The 19,794-nt window shown below is 43.1% G+C and overlaps 1 protein-coding gene and 1 long non-coding RNA gene across 9 annotated transcripts in view; one reads left to right on the top strand and one right to left on the bottom strand.

Moving 5' to 3' along the window:
- Window positions 1-19,794, top strand: part of KCNMB2 (potassium calcium-activated channel subfamily M regulatory beta subunit 2) — a 112,044-nt gene that overhangs the window by 83,563 nt on the left and 8,687 nt on the right. For 5 of the 8 annotated variants that reach the window (XM_015871599.2, XM_015871598.2, XM_032446557.1 and 2 more), the window contains 2 exons: window positions 14,897-15,007; window positions 19,623-19,793. In XM_015871599.2, coding sequence (XP_015727085.1) covers window positions 14,897-15,007; window positions 19,623-19,793 — 282 coding nt within the window. The remainder of the gene's footprint in view (window positions 1-14,896; window positions 15,008-19,622; window position 19,794) is intronic. The other 3 variants (XM_015871601.2, XM_015871600.2, XM_015871604.2) reach the window with 2 other exon arrangements.
- LOC107318147 lies at window positions 3,029-19,626 on the bottom strand. Its single transcript, XR_004308335.1, has 3 exons — window positions 18,582-19,626; window positions 7,078-7,365; window positions 3,029-3,721 (listed from the first exon to the last, which is right to left on the bottom strand). It is a non-coding gene; the product is annotated as an uncharacterized LOC107318147 (long non-coding RNA).

Genomic DNA, 19,794 nt, shown 5'->3' with positions numbered 1-19,794 from the left:
ACAAAATATCAGGAATAGTGCAGTCTGTGCAGTCAGGGATAGGGAACTGCGCTTTATATCCTCCTTATTTCTGATCCCAGCTGGGCTCGCAGGGACATAGGGTCCATGAGGACCCCAGGCTGGGAGCACACCTCCAGGTTGCTGTGTGTACTGCAGTGCTGGCTCCCTTCCCTCCACAGCCACCTCCTTTTCTCCCCTTGGGGCTGTATTTCTATATACAGGCATACGGAGAAAAGCCTTCTTAATCCCGTGTCTTACAGACTCAAAATAGGGATACTTTTCATTTTGAATAAAATATGAATATTAAGCTCTTTGGGCAGGGACTTTGTCTTCCAGTGTCTCTACAAAGCACTTAGTACACTGCCAGCATTACAAATGTAAATACTACAAATAATATAATACAGTTTGGAGCTTAGAGATCTGTTTCATTGGAAAAGGGCCCACAAAGCCTCCCTGTATGCTGCAATAGAAAAGGCTCAAGTATGAAGAAATACTTAAGGTCAAGAACTTCTTTTGATTTAAGTATCCCGGTAACTCAAGAGGGTCTCCCTGGTTTGATCTCAGCAGTAAAACAGGAACACTCTGCTCAGGAGACCAGAAGTTTAGCACAGAGACACTCATTTGAGAAGTGGGCGAGAGCTGTTTAATTCTGCAGAGCAACACTGTGCAATAATTCAAGACAGAAAGTCAGTGTGAGTTCCCTAACCAGCTGAATGCAAACAGGTAGAAAAGACTTAAGAAAAAAAAAAAAACACCTTGTAGAAAAGAATGTATTATTAAATGAAAAAGTAATTTAACTGAATAATCATGTTCTCATACCACACAGCAAATCTAATATCAACTCTGCAAATCTAATAGGATCTCTGCAGAAGCAGAGAAGTTCAATCTGAAGCGCGCTCTTCTGAGGCTGATGTCCATTAAATACAATAGAAATATTACTTCAGCTTCAATACAAGCCAGACCAGACCTCCATTGCATTTGGATTGTCGGTGGCTGTTATTGTCTCCGCAGAATATTCCACTCAGACTCACCACAGTGATTAAAGCAACTTCTAATTTCCACAACAATATAAAGTCTCAGTTTGTGCTGCTCTTGAAAGCAGAATGCAGGAGGCACTGCTGTGCTTGCCTTTTCTTGCATTAAGCAAGACACAAATTGGCACAGAAAAATCATAAGTGGATGGGAAGCAACCATTACACTTTCCTAAATGAGGCATAATCAATAGACAGCCCCTTCCACTGTGGTAACAAATAGCTCATCCTCCAAGGGATCCTCCAGCCAACAGGAGACATACTGCCCACCTTGCAATGATTATGCCATTGCATTACCAGCCCTTGTATTTCTCATTATGCTAATGGACAAATCATTGTGCTTCAGCTACTTCTTTTCTGGGTACATCAGCTGGAAATTATCACCTTCATTACCCATAGCTCCTAGAAGTGCTATGCCATAACCTGTGTAGAATTCAATCCACATGGAAAAGGCTGTCCATGCAACGATCTTCCACACTAAGTGCCCGCTGTGAACCAAGCTATCTCAGTCTATCACTTTTTGCAGGCCCCAGCAACATCTCCCATTTGAGCATTCCATTAACTTTTTCACCCTTTATTTCTTAAAAAAGCCCAGAGGTAATCTTAATCCCCCTTATCTTGCAGCACTATTATCTTACTGTGTTTCTGCTGGCTTCACACAGAGATTTTGTGGAACTGTGTTTTCTTATTTAGCCCAAAATAGGCTTAGGGAAAGACAGTGCATACAGGTCTTTTTTGAGCAAGCTAAAAATAAAAATGAAACTCTTGTTTTGTGCCTAGTTTCAATTCAGTAACAGTTTAAAGGATGTAGGGTTGTTCTCCTGTAGTTTAGGAGAAGGGAGAATTTGAGATGGGAGATTGGTTCCTGTCAGATCATTCATTTTAGATCCCAAGGGATTAGCTGAGTCCCTTGGAGGTATCCATGATGCTCCTTGTCTGCTGGGACTCATAATTAACAAGGCCTGTAATTATCCCATTTTTACCATCAGCTCTGGAAAGAACTTCATCATGACACAGGTAGTTTCAGTTCCCTTCATGCACTGAGGGAATCTGTAAAGTAAAAAGGTGTAAGACTGGCAACTGCCAAATAGAACTGTCCATGAAGAAATGGTACAAGGTCCACTTACTTTTTAGTGGGGTTGAAGTCATTTTATGAATCATACACTTGTAATGGATGGGTATATTAATACATTCCATACAGAGGCTTTCAAGTTTGAAGCAAGCCTCTCAATCTATTGCTTCAGAAAGCGCAGTCCAAAAGCTATTGATCTGTTTATAGAGATAAGCACCCACCAGATTTATCAGAATCAATGCAAACACTCAGAAAAAAGACTCAATATAAATAATAATAAATAAGTAAAGACCTAGGAAATAGAAATGTGTAATTTAAAACTAATTGAAATGCTGACCCAAAGAATAGGTGCTTATGTGCATTTCTGCAAATGGAGTACCAGGAAAGGGAAAGAGTGCTAGAAGTGGATAATTTCAGAGATGACAGACAAGATAAGCAGCATCCAGCTCTAAGGAGGAGAGCAGGAGCTACAAAGCAGTGGAAGCAGAATAAGATTTTCTATTTGATTATTCTTACAGAACTTTCAAGCGAATTCTCAAAATTAAAGGTCTGAATACTATTGAAATCAAGTCAGGAGGGAGAACAGCAGCAGCAAGAGTATCCACACACGTTTTCCTGAGGTTCAGAAAAGTTTTGACATAGACTCCGTTGGTTGGTTTGATGAGCCATTTTACATCTGCCTTGTTATCTCTGACACTGGGATGGCAAGGGATGAGGTATCCCAGCACGAAAAGCAGTAGGTTGGGCTGGCCACCACCACTTCAAAGTTCCCACCAGTCAGTTCATCAATCTAAGATTTGGACTAATGGCCACCTGATGGCTTTGGGTCATGCCTATCTCCCACTGTAGTGTGGTGACTTCTCTCAAAAATATTATTATTCAAATTATTCTTTAAGGCCTGATGAAGACCAAGAGCCCCCCCAGGTGTTGGTGCTGGATGTAGCAGCAAGAAGTGACCAGCCCCAAACCTGAGCAACTCTCAACATGCTCTAGTTTTGTGTTTCAAGTGTGGCCCAGCCAAAACACACCAAGACAAGTTCAGACCAAGAACTACCTAACCCATTTCAGAGCATTACACATTACCCTTGAAAGTAAATTTCAGTCATGAGAAGAACCACGAATCATCTTGATTTAAATATGGAACTGAAACAGCCCAGTATTCAGAGGGAGGGAAAAAAGCAACTCCATTTTAACCTAAGAGGCTGGGTCCCTCAGGAGAAATTTACAAAGATCTGACAGCAAGATTTAGCATTCCAAAAAATAATGAAAATGGCCCCACTGCAATCTCAATGTAGTAAGATAGACATAGATCTTATGTTCTGTTTCAACGAACAGCTGATGTGAATCAGCACTGTTTGTACACATCCACCCTTACCTTCTGTTTCTCACACCCATCCCCAAGAGCCCACCAGCAGTTACCAGCAAAGACCCACCACCGAATGGAGTGGACCAGGACACTTATTTAAATACCTTCCAGGAGGGAGAAGCAGAGGGAAGGTCATAGGCTTATGTTGTTCAGGTCCACAGAAATCCAGAGAGACTTCAGGACCTCAGCTAAAGGAATTCCATGCTGGAGGGATTGGAGCACCATTGAGCTTCATGCATGGTCCAAAACACACTAAAAAGGGGGAGAGAGAGGGAAAGAAAGGGTAAAATTTTAAGAAATATTTTGATAAAAAACAAAAATATTGTCAAAAAGTTAATCAGAAGTCTAGATTTAGGCAGATCTGTTCTCATTTAACCTTCAGCAAGAGATCAGGTCTCAGCCTTTCTATTTTTGGAAACAGCTGATGAATGCGGTGTAACAAGGTATTAATAAACATCTGCCCAGCTCTTAGATTAGTATGGGGAAGAATTAATGGAGGTCTAGCACGTTCATATTTTCTGATTATGTCAGATGACTTTATTTATAGAAATAATGGGAGGAATGGAAATCGTCACTGACACCCTGTCAATATGCTTAATGAAATCCAATCGTTTAATTGCATTACGCTTGGCTAAGGAGTCATATCAATAAAAGGCCCTTCTTAGAGCTGTTCAATGGTCAGTATGTACTTCATGTAAGAAAGCTATGAAGATTAATAGTTTTTCAGTGAACCATTGGGAAGAAAGTCCTGTCTGCCATATCTATTCCCATGCCTCTGACCCTGAGAGGGAAGTAGCCGTTGTCCCCAATGGGGCAAAGCATTCTGCCAAGCAAAGTGAAGCCCTCTGCCTCTCATGTAGCCATTCAGCTTTCATACTTTTCCATCACCCTTCTAGACAGCTCTTCCTCTTAGTCCTTGAAACACCAAAAATAATAAAATATGCCCAGGCTGAAGCCTATGCTATTATTGTGGTGTTCACCACCAATGGCTAAACCAACTCATGCCTCAGCTACTCCTAATGCCATTCCCTCCTGTCTGCTTTGGTGAAATATCACCAGTGCTTCTGTGGGAACAATCTCATGCCATTCCACTGAGATAAATAAAGCAAAATTCAAGGGCTTGATATGTTTATGCCTCCTCAGAGAAGAGGAAAGGCCTATAAAACTCTCTTTGAAGGAGTCATAGCTGTTCAGATCGTTTGCAGCTTGTTAGGTAAAGCCCGAAGCCAGTTTTTATCAGCAGGTGCCAGCGTCAGTGGAGAACTGCTGGGGTTTAAGCAGGCTTTGGACACACTGTGGCTGTTTCTCAAGGTTCTAAAATACATTTTATAACGCTCTGTTCAGACAGGCAGCTGGGGAAGTATAGGTCTTTTCTCCCAGAAGTATGGGGGGAAAAAAATAAAGCTACAATTATGGTGACAGATGGTTTGTTACACACAGCAGGGCACTGCTAGTAATTTTGCTCCTTGCACATTGAAGGAGATCAGGACTCATGCTGAAAAGTCAAGAAAGTCTTGTGGTTCTGTCCTGTTCTTCCAAAAAACCCCAAAACAATTCCTAACACAACCCAGCCTTCCAAAGCTATCGGTCTGAATTAATGAAAGCAGAGCAAGAATATGCTACTATTTCTATTAATTAGAGACAGGTTTGTGCAATAAAGAGAATTCATGTCCCTACTGTGCTGCATAAGTACCTATAATTCAGCTGCTCCGCTCTCAATTGCAGCATGTTCTTCACATTGTTTTACAAATTAGCAAACCTGAAATCAGCAGCCACATGTAGTACGATGACATTTAGTTTAACTATGGGGACTCTGAAATCCACAGGCGGTCTTCCAGTGCTGCTTTTCACCTTGATTGTATTACAACAGCCAAATTAACTACTCCGAGATCAGCTCTGTGTTTTTCATGGAGGTGGCAGAGTAGATGCCACAAGAAATACTCTTATATATATTATTAGTTAGGACAAAGTTCATTCTAACTAAGGCTCAGTGGCTACTGCTCAGTGCTTGCATAACTCAGGGAATTAATTCTGAGCATCAAAACCTGCAGAACCAGAACCAGGTATATTCCTGCATCTTAACACTGGTGGTGTATCTTATGGTATCTTCAGAGCAGGGCCAGCCTGGAACCAGAAAACTCCAGAAGGAGCTGGCTACCAAAAACACATTGCTCTAACAGCAGTGAGTGAAGTGAGAGCTTTGAATGGTGAAGAAAAACATGCCTTGGGGTATAAATGGAAGATGGAAAGGTTCTGGGCAATGATCTCTCCAATTCTGCTCCAGCTTTCTGAACTCCAGATTAAATAGATACTGCTTTTCTCTGCACCCAAGGGAGAGGAACTGAATTGCCAGTTCCCACTTGGCAAATGGGTTTGATAGCAAAGATGCTGTGAGCTCAGAACCTCCCACCAGCAGACAGATCTCACTGGGGAGCACTCTGGAAGCCAAAGTACTCAAGTAACGGTGTTTTCCTACAGCTATGAGGTGTCAGTGGCAGACCACTTTTGATGGTGACATGTTCTCATAGCACATGGCTCCACCAGGATATTAAATATATATATATATATATAAAATTAAAAAATATTTTCTTATATACAGAGCAAAAGGCTGACTTTCCTTGTCTTAATACATCTACTACTTACAGAGCTGCTGGTGTTACCTTTTAAGCAGATATTTGAGCAAAAGGGTGATAAAACACTTGACTTTGATTGAACATATGACCTGAATTTCCACTGTGGCAAAAGGTGGAAATACAAACACTAAGGCATCACAAACTTACTACAGGACAAAATGTTCCACATCAATTTTTGAATCCTTACAGACACTGAGAATCTCTTTTTTGGCTTGCATGAAGGTCAAAACTGACTTTTTGAGAATTCTTTAAAGATTCTATTTAGATTCTGGAACCTCCTTCCCGTTTAAGGAGTTATTCCACAGCAACCTCCAGTGTTAGTCCAGCTGGTGATTGGACCAAGGCTGTGGTCCTGAAACAGCAAAACAAACTGAAGAAACATTTGCTCTGGTGCTGACAAGTTCGGTGCCATTGCCCTACTCCTTGATTCCTTCTGAATTCAGCTCCTGGCCTCACTGATGTAAATAGGAAGAGAATCAAGTACCCAGCCTCTTCTGAAGTACATACCAAAGAGCACTGAAATGATAGACTTCATTAAGATTGTACACCAGCTTTCGAAAAAATAAAAGCATTGAGATGGGAAATTCACAACAGTATTTCCAATATAAGAGAGGAGCAGTTAGGAGTGAGAGTTACATCTTATGAAGTAAAACTGCAGTCCACATTACAACAGCCTCTGAAGACATTTGCTGTAATTGGATTACTACTATCAAAGTAATACAGGAGAAAAGCCCTCTGAACATTAGGAGGGAGATGATCAGCTGCTATTTGCTTCCTATGCTGTATTACAGTGAGGCACAGCAGTGTTGCAGCAGGGCCGGCTGCAGGCTGATAGCTGATAGCTTAGTGACCTTTCCCACAGGTATCTTTCTGTAAACTGACCTACATAGTTTGAGGAATTCAAATACCAGCTTTTAGAAACAAGCAGAATCTGTAGAGAACCCATTTATGAGAAACATTTTGGATTAAACTTACTTTAGCTGCATTCTTGGTCATGAGTTCCAAAAATGGTGTGACATTTGGACCGTTACGACAGTGAATTCCTCTTGATCCTGATAGCTCCTGTCACTCAGCAGCTGTTGGGTGTCTGCTGAATGGTGTTGGTGGCGAAGCCCAGAGCAAAGCCCACAGAGCATGGAGATGATCAGACCCAAAGAAATGTTCTTCAGCTTGGAAGCATCTCCCAGGACAGATGTGCTCATCTATGTGCCATCTCTTGACTGTGAGCAATGTGTGCCTACAGCAGACAATCACCTTCTTGGTCTGTGGAGAAGAAAGAAAAGCCCTGTACTAAGGAGCTACTGAAAAGGGAAAGATTCCCCATGCCCTGAGGGAAACAAAGCACAGAAGCCCCATTATCAGTGACAGAAGTTTTGCCTGTAATTCCCCATCTGCTCTTCTGAATGTTAACCTACAGTGTTGGCACATAAGCTTAAATGACAAAGAGAGATTCCAAATGGAAAGCAACAAATATTAGTCAGTGAGGCTGGCAGTGTCTGCAGAAATGTGATGTGAACACTCATGTTTCAAGACAGGGAAATGATAGAAGGTATAACCTTATGTTAGAGTGGTTGAGTGGAAATATTATCACTATAGATGGAAGTAATGAGTCAAAATCAGATTTATTAATTTTTTTTTATCTTTAATCATTAAGGAATTCTGCACAGCTCCTCCTTATTGTTATTTGTGTTTAGCAGCTATGTAAAATAGCAAACGAGACAAGAAATTTTAGAAGAGAGTAATAATGTGATGCATAGTGTTAAGTGGCTGGTTTTGGAAATACCCATTTATCTTGGTTAAATAAAAGCTTAGCTCAAGTACTAAACCAAGTAATCATGATTAGGGAGAGAAAAAGACATTCACCTCCTTAGAAACTCAATACTCTTCAACATTAATAGCACTGCAGTGACATTGCTCGAAGCTGGACGCTTGCTGTAATTAATATAGATTATTGCCATATGAGGAATGGAAGCATCTGTACCTGTTCTTGCCACTGTTTTCACTTCTAGACCAAAATACATTGGGCTTATGTTTTGGGGATGTGGCCCTTTCACTGTTCAGAGCACTGCTGGCCTCAGAGGACTGCAGAGATTTTGTTCTCTTTGTTGTTTAAAGACTGCATAGAGGGTGCAGACACATTGTTCCCTCCTATATAGACTTTGCTTTTGTTCTTTCTCATCATCTTTTTTTCCTGACTCTCAAGAAAAATTGGTTTTATGCTAAAAAGTATATTACAAGAACACATCTATACAGAGATTCATAAGCTCTCAAGCTATTGGTGTTTCAAGGAGGCTATGTCTGCATCTGTAGCATCCAGCATAACATGCTCTGAACTCACCCACAAAGCAGATGATTTGGTTTCTACAGTGATTTTTACCCAGTAGATTGTAGCAGCATTATACCAAACACAGCTCATCAGCCTCATCTCAGTAGTCATTTGACTCACTTCACCAGATTTCCTGTCCACTTTGTTCCAATACTTCTGTAGATTTCATGACTATTTTTGAGGAATACTTAGACATTTCTACTCTCTCTTTTGTGAGCACATTGTTATTACCTTATAGGTTACATTCCCCGTCTTTCTAATCCTCTGCCTTTTTGTACCCCATTTCATTTCTAACTTTCTCTCAGTCTTTTTCCCCAGGCTGGATTTGGTCTGTGAAAATGAATCCATCAGAAATGCTTCACTTTTCTTATTCTGGAAATTGTTCTCTGGATCGTGCACCTTTCCTGTAAAATTTAGGATTCTGCAGTGTCTTTTTCCACTTAGACAGGAGGTTTCTGTCTGTGACAAGGGGCCTGGAGACCCCTACCAGTGGATAAAGCAAACAGAAAAGAAGCTCAGCAGTCCATAGCGATGAAGCCGTTCTGTCCATGACTTAGGCTCCAAAGTCAATCGGACTTGGTCAAATTCCTCTATAGAATTGCATTAAAAAAAATAAAGACACGTAAAGTGGAAATTATATGAAATTAATGAATGAAAACTTATTTCCAGTATTATTCTATGGCATTTGCATGCAAAATTCTATTTGGTGAAGCTGACTGCAACAGTTCATCATATTCAAGTAACAAAAGGCTACAGGTAGTGAGGGAGGTGTTCCGAAAAGATGAGAAATTACCACAGAATATTTATCCTGCAAAATTTACCCTTTTGTACTAAGAAAATTAGGAAGGATGCTTGTGAGATCAGAACTGGGTTTCTGGCTTTGCCACAGAGATGCTTACCTCACAGCTCAGTGCCTCAGTTACGTCTGTAGCATGGAATTATTAAAGCTGCCTGTCCCCATCAAGGCCATTCCTTAGTTGTGCAAACAGTCTCCTTGCTCTGTACCTCAGTTTTGCACCTGCACATTTGCAGCAATACAAACACCACTGAGTAATGGCCTTTAGCAAGACATGACATGTGAAACCTCAGTTATTCTCCAGATTAGTCTACCCGTTAGCAGTGAGCACGTTCAGCCACCTGCAGACTGCCAGACTCTCATAAAAATTAACAAGCTATTCAATGCAGACCACTCTATTTTGCCACAGAAAATAAAGTCAAACAACAGCTAACATAGGGGAGGGAAGGGAGAGAAAGGAGAACAGTGAAGGCAGAGCAAAGACAGCATACGACTTGTATTTATTTTTTAATCCGATCGCTTTTAGTGCTTGTGATGCACGCTGTAACTAAAGGAATCTAACTGAATTAGAATTTCAATATGTCCCAAGCAGATTGGAGCCATTTCCATTCATGAGCAGCACGTCCCAGCTGTAATTGCTTGCTTGCTTATCCACACAGCTCTTTACAGCTAATCCAAATGTGGACTCAAAAATAAATAGTGCCAGAGCATTCAGCTCCCACTGGGCTGTCCTTTCAGCATTGCCTCTGCCTTCTCTTTGTTCTGACTGGTGCTCTCGATGGCACAGGGTCGGACTCAAAGGAGATAAAAATGATTGAGCTGCTCAAGGATTTAGGTGGGAGAAAAGCCACTCTTGCCCTATCTGCTCCAGCTGTTTCTGCTTTCCCTTTGGGTGCTGCCTTGTGGCTGTTCATCTCTCCCTGCCTTCACCCCTCTCCCAAACCACAGCACTCTACAACTTATTCCTCCTTTGCAATTTCCTTAGGGCAGCTGACGCTCTCCCTGTCACCCCCTTTGTGTTTCCACACAGGAAGGGTTTTAACAGGGTTTTAGTGCTGTCTTTCTCAAATGAAACATCTCTTCAGGGATGTTTAAAAACCATGCACTTCTCAGATCAGATTTTTTTCTGGAAGAGTGTGACACTGAGGCATAGCTGCACAGAGCTGGAGGGAATGCTGATGGGACCTGGCACTGCCTTTGCTCTTCAACATGGGGTTTGTGACACAGTGCTTGACCTTGCTGCACACCCCCCCCAAAACCAGCCCATGTTATAGGTGATCTCTGAACCCCAGGAGCAGCAGAGATGATAAATACAGTGCTTGTCCAACATGTCACTTTCTACGTTGATTCAAATTAATTTACAACTGACAAAGCACAGAAAGCTAAAAATGTCTGCAGAGTCCTGGCGGGCAAAGGGGACAATTATCCACAGCAACTGCAAAGTGCCAAGAGAAGCATCGCCGCGTGCTTAGATTACAAACTCAGTAGCACCAAAACATGGGAGTAGTGGGGCTGGTTCTTTACTCTGCCAGCTGAAGGTGGCCTGGTGGTGTCCTCTGCCAGGTAGAGCAGGAGGACCAACACAGCCCTTAGGTGAATAAGGGATCTGAACCACATTCTCAGGGCTCTTGGAAGTAGCCCAGAAGGTCATCAAAGAAGAGAGAATGTGACTCTCTTGTTTGCAATAACAAGCAGCAGCTCTCTCTCTTGTAGCTGACCTGTGTATGCAAGAATTTCTTCAGAAAGTGGTCTTTTTGATCAGCTAAGTCAGAATTCACTGTAGCCAGGATGAGAGAAACAAGTTATCAGGGAGATAGCAATGGACAGGAAGAGGCTTTGGGGAAAAAAAAGAGGGAAGAGGAGTCAAAAAGATCAGGAGGAGTATAGACTATAAAGTCTGCATCTGTGCTGTGTGGACTGCCTACCAGGCAGGCAGCTCTTGGAGCCAGGTAGGAAAGAAGCCGAGGGCTTAAAAGAATAACTGAATAATAAGGCTTGAAGGTTTTACACAAATAAATCAGTACTCGAGAAAAAAAGATCCTGACATGAAAATCTGGATGATTTAGAGGTTGCCTTGGAATATTTATTTGTGAAGTACATACTGGATGCCAACACGTAGTAAAGAAGCATGACTCAATTTTCTGAACATCCCTTTGACTCCTGTATAATAATGGGCAGATGGATTTAATAATTATAAGGGATGACCTGAAGTTAAAAGTTTTGTCTTTGAAAACAAAACCACATGTCCCTGTATTCTGCACATAGCTAAGTTACATCCCCATGGGATAGCTTCAGTCGTACCTAGCAGCCTCATCCTTCTCCTTGGGACATAGAGCATCTCAGCCATTTCTGTGCCAGTGGAGCGCAGCGAGATCAATCCCAGGCATCACCCTCCTTCAACTCAAAAGCCAGGTGGAACACTCAGCCCTCAGCTCAAGAAAGATTTAGGAGAAAGGCCAGAAATAGAGGTGAAACCATTAATGCAGCATCATTAGCAACCAGTCTTCCTGAACTCATTAGTACATAAGCACCAGCTCCCCATTGCCCACTTTTCCCTTGCTGTAATGAGGAACCCCAAATTCAAGGTCATTTGCTGGCTGGATTAGTCACTGAGTGCAGCCAGAGCTCCTGGGATACTCCAACAAGCACAGTTATTTATGTCGCTCTGTCCCACACTGTGCCCATTAGCTCACAGTATAGCAAGGTCTGGTCACAAGGCAGAAATATACCCTTTGATACTGCCTCACAATTTAGTGTTGCTGCTGGCAGGGCGTTAAATGTTCCCTAAATGGTAACTGTCTTCCACTAATGCGAATGCATTTCTTCTATAAGTTAACTTATTGCTTTTCCTCTTAGTCCATGCTGGCTGTTCTTCTGTTCTGGCCACAGACAAGTAGAATTCAAGGAAGCAGGCACTGGGCTCACATGGAGCCCTGCAGGGAAAAAAGGGCAATTCGAGGAAACATTGCCCTGTGAATAGTGTCACAACACAGGAATTGCCAGTTTGGTACCGACCTGCTCAGTTTTAACCACCTCACCTCAACCTCTCGCTGGTGCAACCCCACTTCCATCTACCCCTCCATGTTGCAATGGGCCATACCTGGAAGCTGGATGTTTCAGGCTCTGTTTTTGTCCTGATTCTGGCTCTTACATTACTTCCATACCAGGACTAGCAAACTCCCCACAGTCATCTCTGGATACAGGCAGGAGAATCTTAGGTTGGCATTTAACTGCATAACTGTGAGTAGGAAACAGCAGATGTCACACCTTAAAGATAATCCCTGCCTAAAGGAGATACAAATTTAGTCACTTCCACCTGACTTCTGGTGTAGCTTCCATGATGTCATCAGACTTAAGATTTTACACAAGATTAAGCGTGCAATTGTGTGTTAAACAGTGACCGTTAGCTCAGATTGCCCAGCTAATGAAGCAGGCAGCATTAATGCCATCACATATGGCCCATTTCTAGACACCAGCACCACAAGGGACTCTGAAATCCCTTGATGTTAGATGAGGAAGGACACCTCTCTTCCCCCCTGGCATCCCCGCCGTGGGGCAGCCCCTCACTGCCCAGCTGTCACCCTATGTCTCTTATGTGCTCTGGAGCTTGTGGGTCTGCTCCTCACCCAGGAAGCTCTGCCAACTCAAGCAGGCAGCAGAAGCTGCTGATCACCTCTAACGAGTGCCCAGGGTTTTCCTAATTAGGAACAGACTCTCTGGTAGCATTCACCACCATCTCTGGGAGCAATCAGGCCATAGCAGCCCAGCCAGCCAGGCTTTCCATCCTTTACCCTCAAGGCAGCAGTGGTAAATACAAACATCGTTTTATTTTCCAGCACTAGGGAGCATCCAGGCTGAGCCTGGCTGAGGTCTCAGTCCAACACCCATCATGGCCTCTCAGGTAGCTGCTCTGCACTCTCCTGAAATGCTAAGTGCAGAAACACCGGAATAGAGTTAGACCTAAGGTCTCATAATACAAATTTCTGTGATCATTCTTAGCTGGTGGCTGATAGATGTTATTTTGCCTTCTAAACTACAATTATTACAGGAAGGAAGGATTTATTCTTATTGTTGATTCCCCAATGCTTACCTATTGTTGTTATAAGAAATAAAAGAGGTTTACTGACACACAGACCTGCAGAGATGACCATGGACATGGGGAAAAGACCAGAGGACAGTCCCTTTCCACTGCCTTCCTTCTTTGAAGCCACTTTCATGACCTGTTTACTGTGTGTGCCATGCCTGATAGCACTCAGCTATGTCACCCAGCAGCCCATCTGTGTACACATTGATTTTGGCTCCCAGCCATGCCTGTCTTTCCCTGCAGCCACCTCAGCTGGATTTCAGTATTCTCCCAGGTTCATCACTACACAAATATTGAAATTAGTGTGTTTACGCAGATAGTGGCATTACAGACTTTTCCAGGAAAGGAGCACTGAGGAGTTCAAGTGCCTTCTCTGATGGCAGCATCAACAGCTGGGTATATCTTTCAGTGAGCTCCAGTGTTTGAACACCTGCATTAAAGCATTCAATATCCAGCATATTTCATGTTTTTTCTTAAACTTTTCTCAGTAAGAACTGAAAGCACAAAGTGCTGAGCAAAGAAGTAACGTGAAATACAGTGAATCTGTATGGCTCCATTTCCAGAGATGGAGATTATAGCAAACTACACTGCACTCAGGGGCAGATTAGGAGAAGTTGTGAGGGGAGTGGAAACCCCACCAGCCATATCCATACTATTTATGCTTAAAGCCTGGCAATGAAACTGCAATCTGGAAGGACAGTTGTTCATATTCAATTAATCCAGGGTGTCCATAATCTTCTAGGAGTAGATATAGCAAATATGCCTTAAATCAGGGCAGTTCTTCAGGTCCAGACAAAAGAGAAGCACTTCTTGAGGTCCATTCAATGCAGTATTTCACACTCATGAGATCTATTTGGTTGAAGTTAAAATGAAACCCCCGAGACATTCCCCTCTTCAGAAGACACAGAAGGCCAAACTAGAGAAAGCACCACCTGTCTCACACCCCTGTGAAACAAAGAAGCCCCAGGCAGGAACTTATGCTGCGGGATTTTAGAGAAATCTCTTGAAAAGTGATATTGGAAGGAAAATCCCTGAAGCCCAGGTTGAAACATCAAGCAAACCGTACTTTATTAGCTTCAGAGAAAGCTCTGCCTGATCTGGCCAAATGGTTTCGGGACAGTAATTCTTCTGTGGGAAAAGACATCTTTGTCACATCAGACATATTTCCATAAAACACTGCATTTATGTCTCATACTTCTGCCTCATTCCGACACCTTGCCTGAGAGCTTCATCTCACTGAGGGCCATTGTGCAGCCAATAAATTGCAATAAGCATGCATTTGCTTAAACAACAGCCACTTTCTTCCAACAAAATACCGCCATAACATTGGATGCAGCTATTACCTTTTCTTAAATCGACGATGATTTCTTGTTCCTGGTGCAAAGCCTATGCACTGTGGAGCATATTTTACCAGGGGGGCAAACATGATTTATCCTTTATTCCCACCACCAATTTGTCATTTTCATTACTTTACATCTCAGCTCAAGTTTATCCAATAATCCCTCCTGGGCACAGCCATGGCGGATCTGGGTGTTATTTAGTCTGCTGCTCTGGGTGGGCAGTGACAAAAGCTATCACTCTTCCCTAGGTCCTTCCATCGTCCCACTGCAGCAAGCAAAGCCAACACTGGGCGACCCTCTAAAATGTTTATTTGGACCAGTGGCCGGAGCTCTACATCTTACAGACACGATGAGAAAAGGTAAATGGCATCAACGATGATTGTCTCTGATGGGTTTGGAATCTCTGGGACCATGACCTGTCACTGCTATACAGCGGTGACACTGGGGGAGGGAGGAGAGATACAAAGCCCCTTGCCCCTCGCTCCCCCCAGGTGCTCTCTGAAGGCCCACTCTGAGGTTATTGCAGCACACAGCACACTTTAATGCACACTAATCCCCAGCACAGATTTGCAGCCATGGCTCCAAGCCCTTCACAGGTGTCCTGCTCCCTGCCCAAAGCACACACACACACACCCTGCTCCAGGCACAGCTCACAGCCTCCTCTCCTCCACCTTTACCTCCCCTCCAGCCACCTGTACCTTTTTCACATCTATGTGATGCATCCAGCTGCCAGAGGTGCTTTCTGTTTCTATGCATGCACACGTGGGGAGCATACGTGCATGGCACTGCACTGCAGCTGGGTGATGGCAAACAGCTGGAAAAGTGACTGGCTTCTGGTCCAGCCCAGTTCAGCAGTGCTGCTGCAGGAAATAGGCTGATGGACATGGGAATACTGAGTCTCAAACAGGCAGGGAATTGCACAGAAGAAAAGGAAAGGGGAGGTTTTAAGTCTACAGACAAAGGCAGCGCTCAGTTGGGAATGAGAGAAGTTAAATATCATTGCCGAGAGAACAATTGTCAGTAACGCTCAGGCTCATCCTTCCAAAATCTCTCTGCTTTGTAATGGGATTTGCTGGGCAGTTCATCTTGTCACCACCAAACACATTTCCCCTTCCTTTCTTTCCCCCTTCTCCCTTGCCTCCTCTCCTTCAGCTCTCCTTGCAGTCACTACTAACTACAATCACAAAACATCAGTCTCAACTGAAACAAAACCAGAGGTCAGTGCAGCTACAGTGCCAATTAGTAAAGCACACTCATTAGTTATTCTAATGAGGCATTACTGCTGGCATCTGCCCAGGAAAATGGGGTTTGAGTCCAGGTACCAGAGATGCCCACAGGATGTTGGGTTTCTTTGGAGGACACAGCCTAATTCACTGAAGTCTGCTGCAAACGCCACAGAGGTGCTCAGCTCTTTGGATAACCCAATCCCAAATCAGTATTTTGAGGACCTGAGTTTGGCAGCAGGTTTCCAAGGGCATTCAGTTGGAGCTGGACATCTAACTGCCTCCTGTACTTCTGCAGACCTCTTCTGTAATTCAGTTTTCCCCAGGCTTATGTTCCTCTACCCCTATACACCAGCTGTGGTAATTCCAGGTACTTTTTCAAGCCATCAGAAGGGACTGAAGGTAGAGAAAATGAGAACAGGAGAGTGCTGACTGCAGCCTCAGAACTGCAGAAGAGAGGTGTGAACACAGAGCAAGTGCTCACACAACGGGAGGAACTCACCCGTTGCTGTCTGATGGCAATTTTAACACGTGTAAGGTCACTGGCAGCAGCACCACATCATACAGTCAGTACATTTCAGACAGATAACATCCCCTACATGACCCTTTCCTAGGAATTCTGTGCTCATTAAGCTTCAGACAGAAAGGCTGTCGGATGGAGCAGCAAACTTATGGCAGCAAACAACAGTCTGCTGCAGCAGCGGGTCTCTTACTGAGGGATAATTGCCTCCTCCAGAGTGGAGAATGTCTCCTGGGCATCTGCTTTGGTATGACCAAGGCCAAGAAGTGCATTCATTGCTATGTTTGAGAAAACTGCTGCTCCCCAACTGCTACTTCTTAGGCTTTGGAAACCTAGCCAAGACCTCATTACTTCTCAGTTCATTATATTTTCCACACTGCTATAAGCTTGGAAAACCAAAGCACTGGTTGTGTGCAGTTCAGTTTGGTGTCTTTTGGAGGTAACAAGGTAGGGAACTGAATGAAGTCCATTCTTAGAGATGGGAACCACCACAGAGTTTCATGTATGAGTTCCAGGGAGATATCCTCTTGCAGTACTTCAGATAATAAGAATTGATGCAATTAAGCATTCCCAGTGAGGAAAAATGTAAATAAATTGGATTCTGAGTAGAAAAGCCCCTGAGCACTAGAAATTCTGTGGTTAAAATATGAGAGGTTTTTGACCTTTTTCTTCAAGGACTTCTACTATCGGTAGCTATCAGAAGTATGACTTCTGCATAATAACTGTGATATCAGAGAAGAAAACGTAGGTTCAAAGTCACTCTGAATATTCCCAGCAGACAGGAATCTCAACAACCCTGCAGCCCACAGAGCAAGTGGGAAGCAAGTGGCAAACCTCATCTTTCTCTTCAGCTACTGCTAAAATGTCTGTCCCCAGTGATGGCAGAGAAAAGTCTTAGCTGCAACAAGTGTGAGCAGCTCTGCATAAGATATGGAACTTCTTTTATGAAGGTGATTAGGCACTGTATTTCTCCTTGGCTATAGCATTCAGGCTTGTGTTTTGATGGCTGTGACATCTTTAAAAACAAAATACACCCAATTCCACACCACTATCATATGTGGGGAGTTGCCACAGTTATTAGATGGAAGCTGTGAGATGAGCAGTGACCCATGTGGTAACAGCCTTGGGGGGCAGCAGCATCTGGCTGAACACAGCACCCCTCCAGCTCACCCAGTCCCTGGGCTGTGCCAAAAGTTCATATGTACCAAAAGTTCACACATGCTCAAAACCCATTCTGCAAAGCAGCAAACACACAGGCAGGGTAAAATAGCTGTTAAGGCAATGCTCAGGCTGCCTTGCTGCAGCAAAATATTCTACCGGCCCTTTAGTCCATCTTTTTCTAACACACTCTTAGCTCAAGGCCACATAGGAAGCGTTTGCAACCGTTCTCAATTAGCTATTTGTTTTTAAATTGTCCATTTGTATCCCTTTTATGTCCTAGCTGCTCTGGTGACACTGGTGAGCGATGGCTCTGTGTTTTATGTCTATGCACTGACATAAGTTATGCTGTGTGATGGGGTAATGTTCTGGAACTGCATGACAATTTCTGCCTTCCTGCCTGCTTCCATTTGAGAGCAATGCAAATCATAATAGCAGCTCTCAGAGTTAAACACAGATTGACAAATAATCATAAAAAAGTAGCATCAGATTATTACTCTACGTCACTTATTTGAAGGCAATGGCATCCACCACTTGACAATTTATTTTTCTCCCCAGCACCAGGGAAAATTTTGACAGGCAGAATTACCATTTCATTCCCAACTAGAAAAACACTGACAAGCTTTAAAGGATGATTTGGAAGAGAAACCACAGACAGCCAAAGGAGTAAATTACAGAAGGATGAAGAAACCTCAAGAGGTCTTAGTTATGGGGGACTGACGGCAGTAGCATCTAAGCACGATTCTTGCTGTAACACCCCACACCACCTGTGCTTTGCTTGACTATGACTCATCACCTAAACACAAATTCAATTGCACTTTTAAGGAGTTTATGATTAAACATGGTTTTTCTTGTTTTTACTGTGCTCATGTACTATTTTCCATCTGTTTCTACTGTGTTCTTTTGTCCCATTTGGTGGATATAAGCGATATGGCTGGTCTTTCATCACACTGTGCCTTTTTCCAAGGTTAAGTGAGATTTGGTGGCTCATCTTAAAGGATGAGGGTTTGCAGTGATGTTGATGTTGCTCACCTGCCATTTTGCAGACAGTAGAAGAGGAATCCCTTCCGCGTGTACTACCATGTCCATGTTATGGTGGTGCCAGGGCTCAGAGGTGTGCGGTTCTCACGCTTCGGGTGCTGCCTGGATGATTGTAAAGAACTGTAACAGAAAACACAGGAGATTTTGACCAGCCTCAGGTCTGTAAGTACATTTTAAACCCACAAAGTTTGAGTGTGTTTGAAATGTACTCAAATATTTCCTTCTTCACCATTGTGTCCTCATGACCCATTGAATCATCAAAGGCTCAGAGATGAAAGGAGGACTTACGGGTAGAAAATGGAAAGGACTCTGCTGAAGGGGGAACGGTTTGTTGTATCTGCTTTTTTTAATCCCAGAACAAATAGCTTTAGTGAATAATTTTCTGCCAGAGCTTTCATTGTAATGAGCAACGGAGCTTCCAGAAAGATATTTTTTAAATAAAGCAAATAAGCTCCCAATCAAATAAACACACAGAAATCAATTGCAAAATCCCCAAAGTGTTTCATGAGCCTTGAGCCTCACTCAGGGCCAAACATTTCCCTGGCCACAAACCTGCAGGGAATCAGGACAGAACGCTGTCCCTTCACAAAATGTCAGTGACTACTTTCTTCAAGTTATATCCCGCATACAGTAACACCAGACTTGTTACCATATTTGACTGAAGACAAGACACCTTACGTACCAAAATATGTTACAGTACCCTGAATTGGCACTAAGAAATCAAATTCATCTATAGAATAAATACTGGGAGCTAATGAAGCTGCACCAAAGAAGGACTTACTGAGCTGGCACAAGTGTCTAATCTTTATCTTTGCAATAAGAGTTTTTTACCCTTTCAGAAATGGCTGTCATTTGTTTTGGAGATGAATTAATTTCCACCAGGTCAGAGTGAATCCATTGAATAAGGACACCTGAGGATTCTTAAGCCTTTCTCTCCCACAAGATGGGTATGGAGGTGGAACTGCCCACCCTAAGGAGGGTTCATTGACTAAATATGAACTTCACATAAAAATGTATTATTTTCAACCTCAGAAATATTTACCAAAAAATCAGGGATCACGATCTACTGGACAAAAGGAAAACAGTCACAGCCCTAAAAGCTGGAGAAGACCGGGCCATACTCCTCGGGCTGGCCATGATGGTGTGCTCTATCATGATGTACTTTCTCCTGGGAATCACCCTGCTGCGGTCCTACATGCAAAGG

The sequence above is a fragment of the Coturnix japonica genome, chromosome 9 (genome assembly GCF_001577835.2).
Source record: "Coturnix japonica isolate 7356 chromosome 9, Coturnix japonica 2.1, whole genome shotgun sequence".
Classification (NCBI taxonomy): Eukaryota; Metazoa; Chordata; class Aves; order Galliformes; family Phasianidae; genus Coturnix; species Coturnix japonica.
This window is presented reverse-complemented; position numbering and strand designations above follow the sequence as displayed.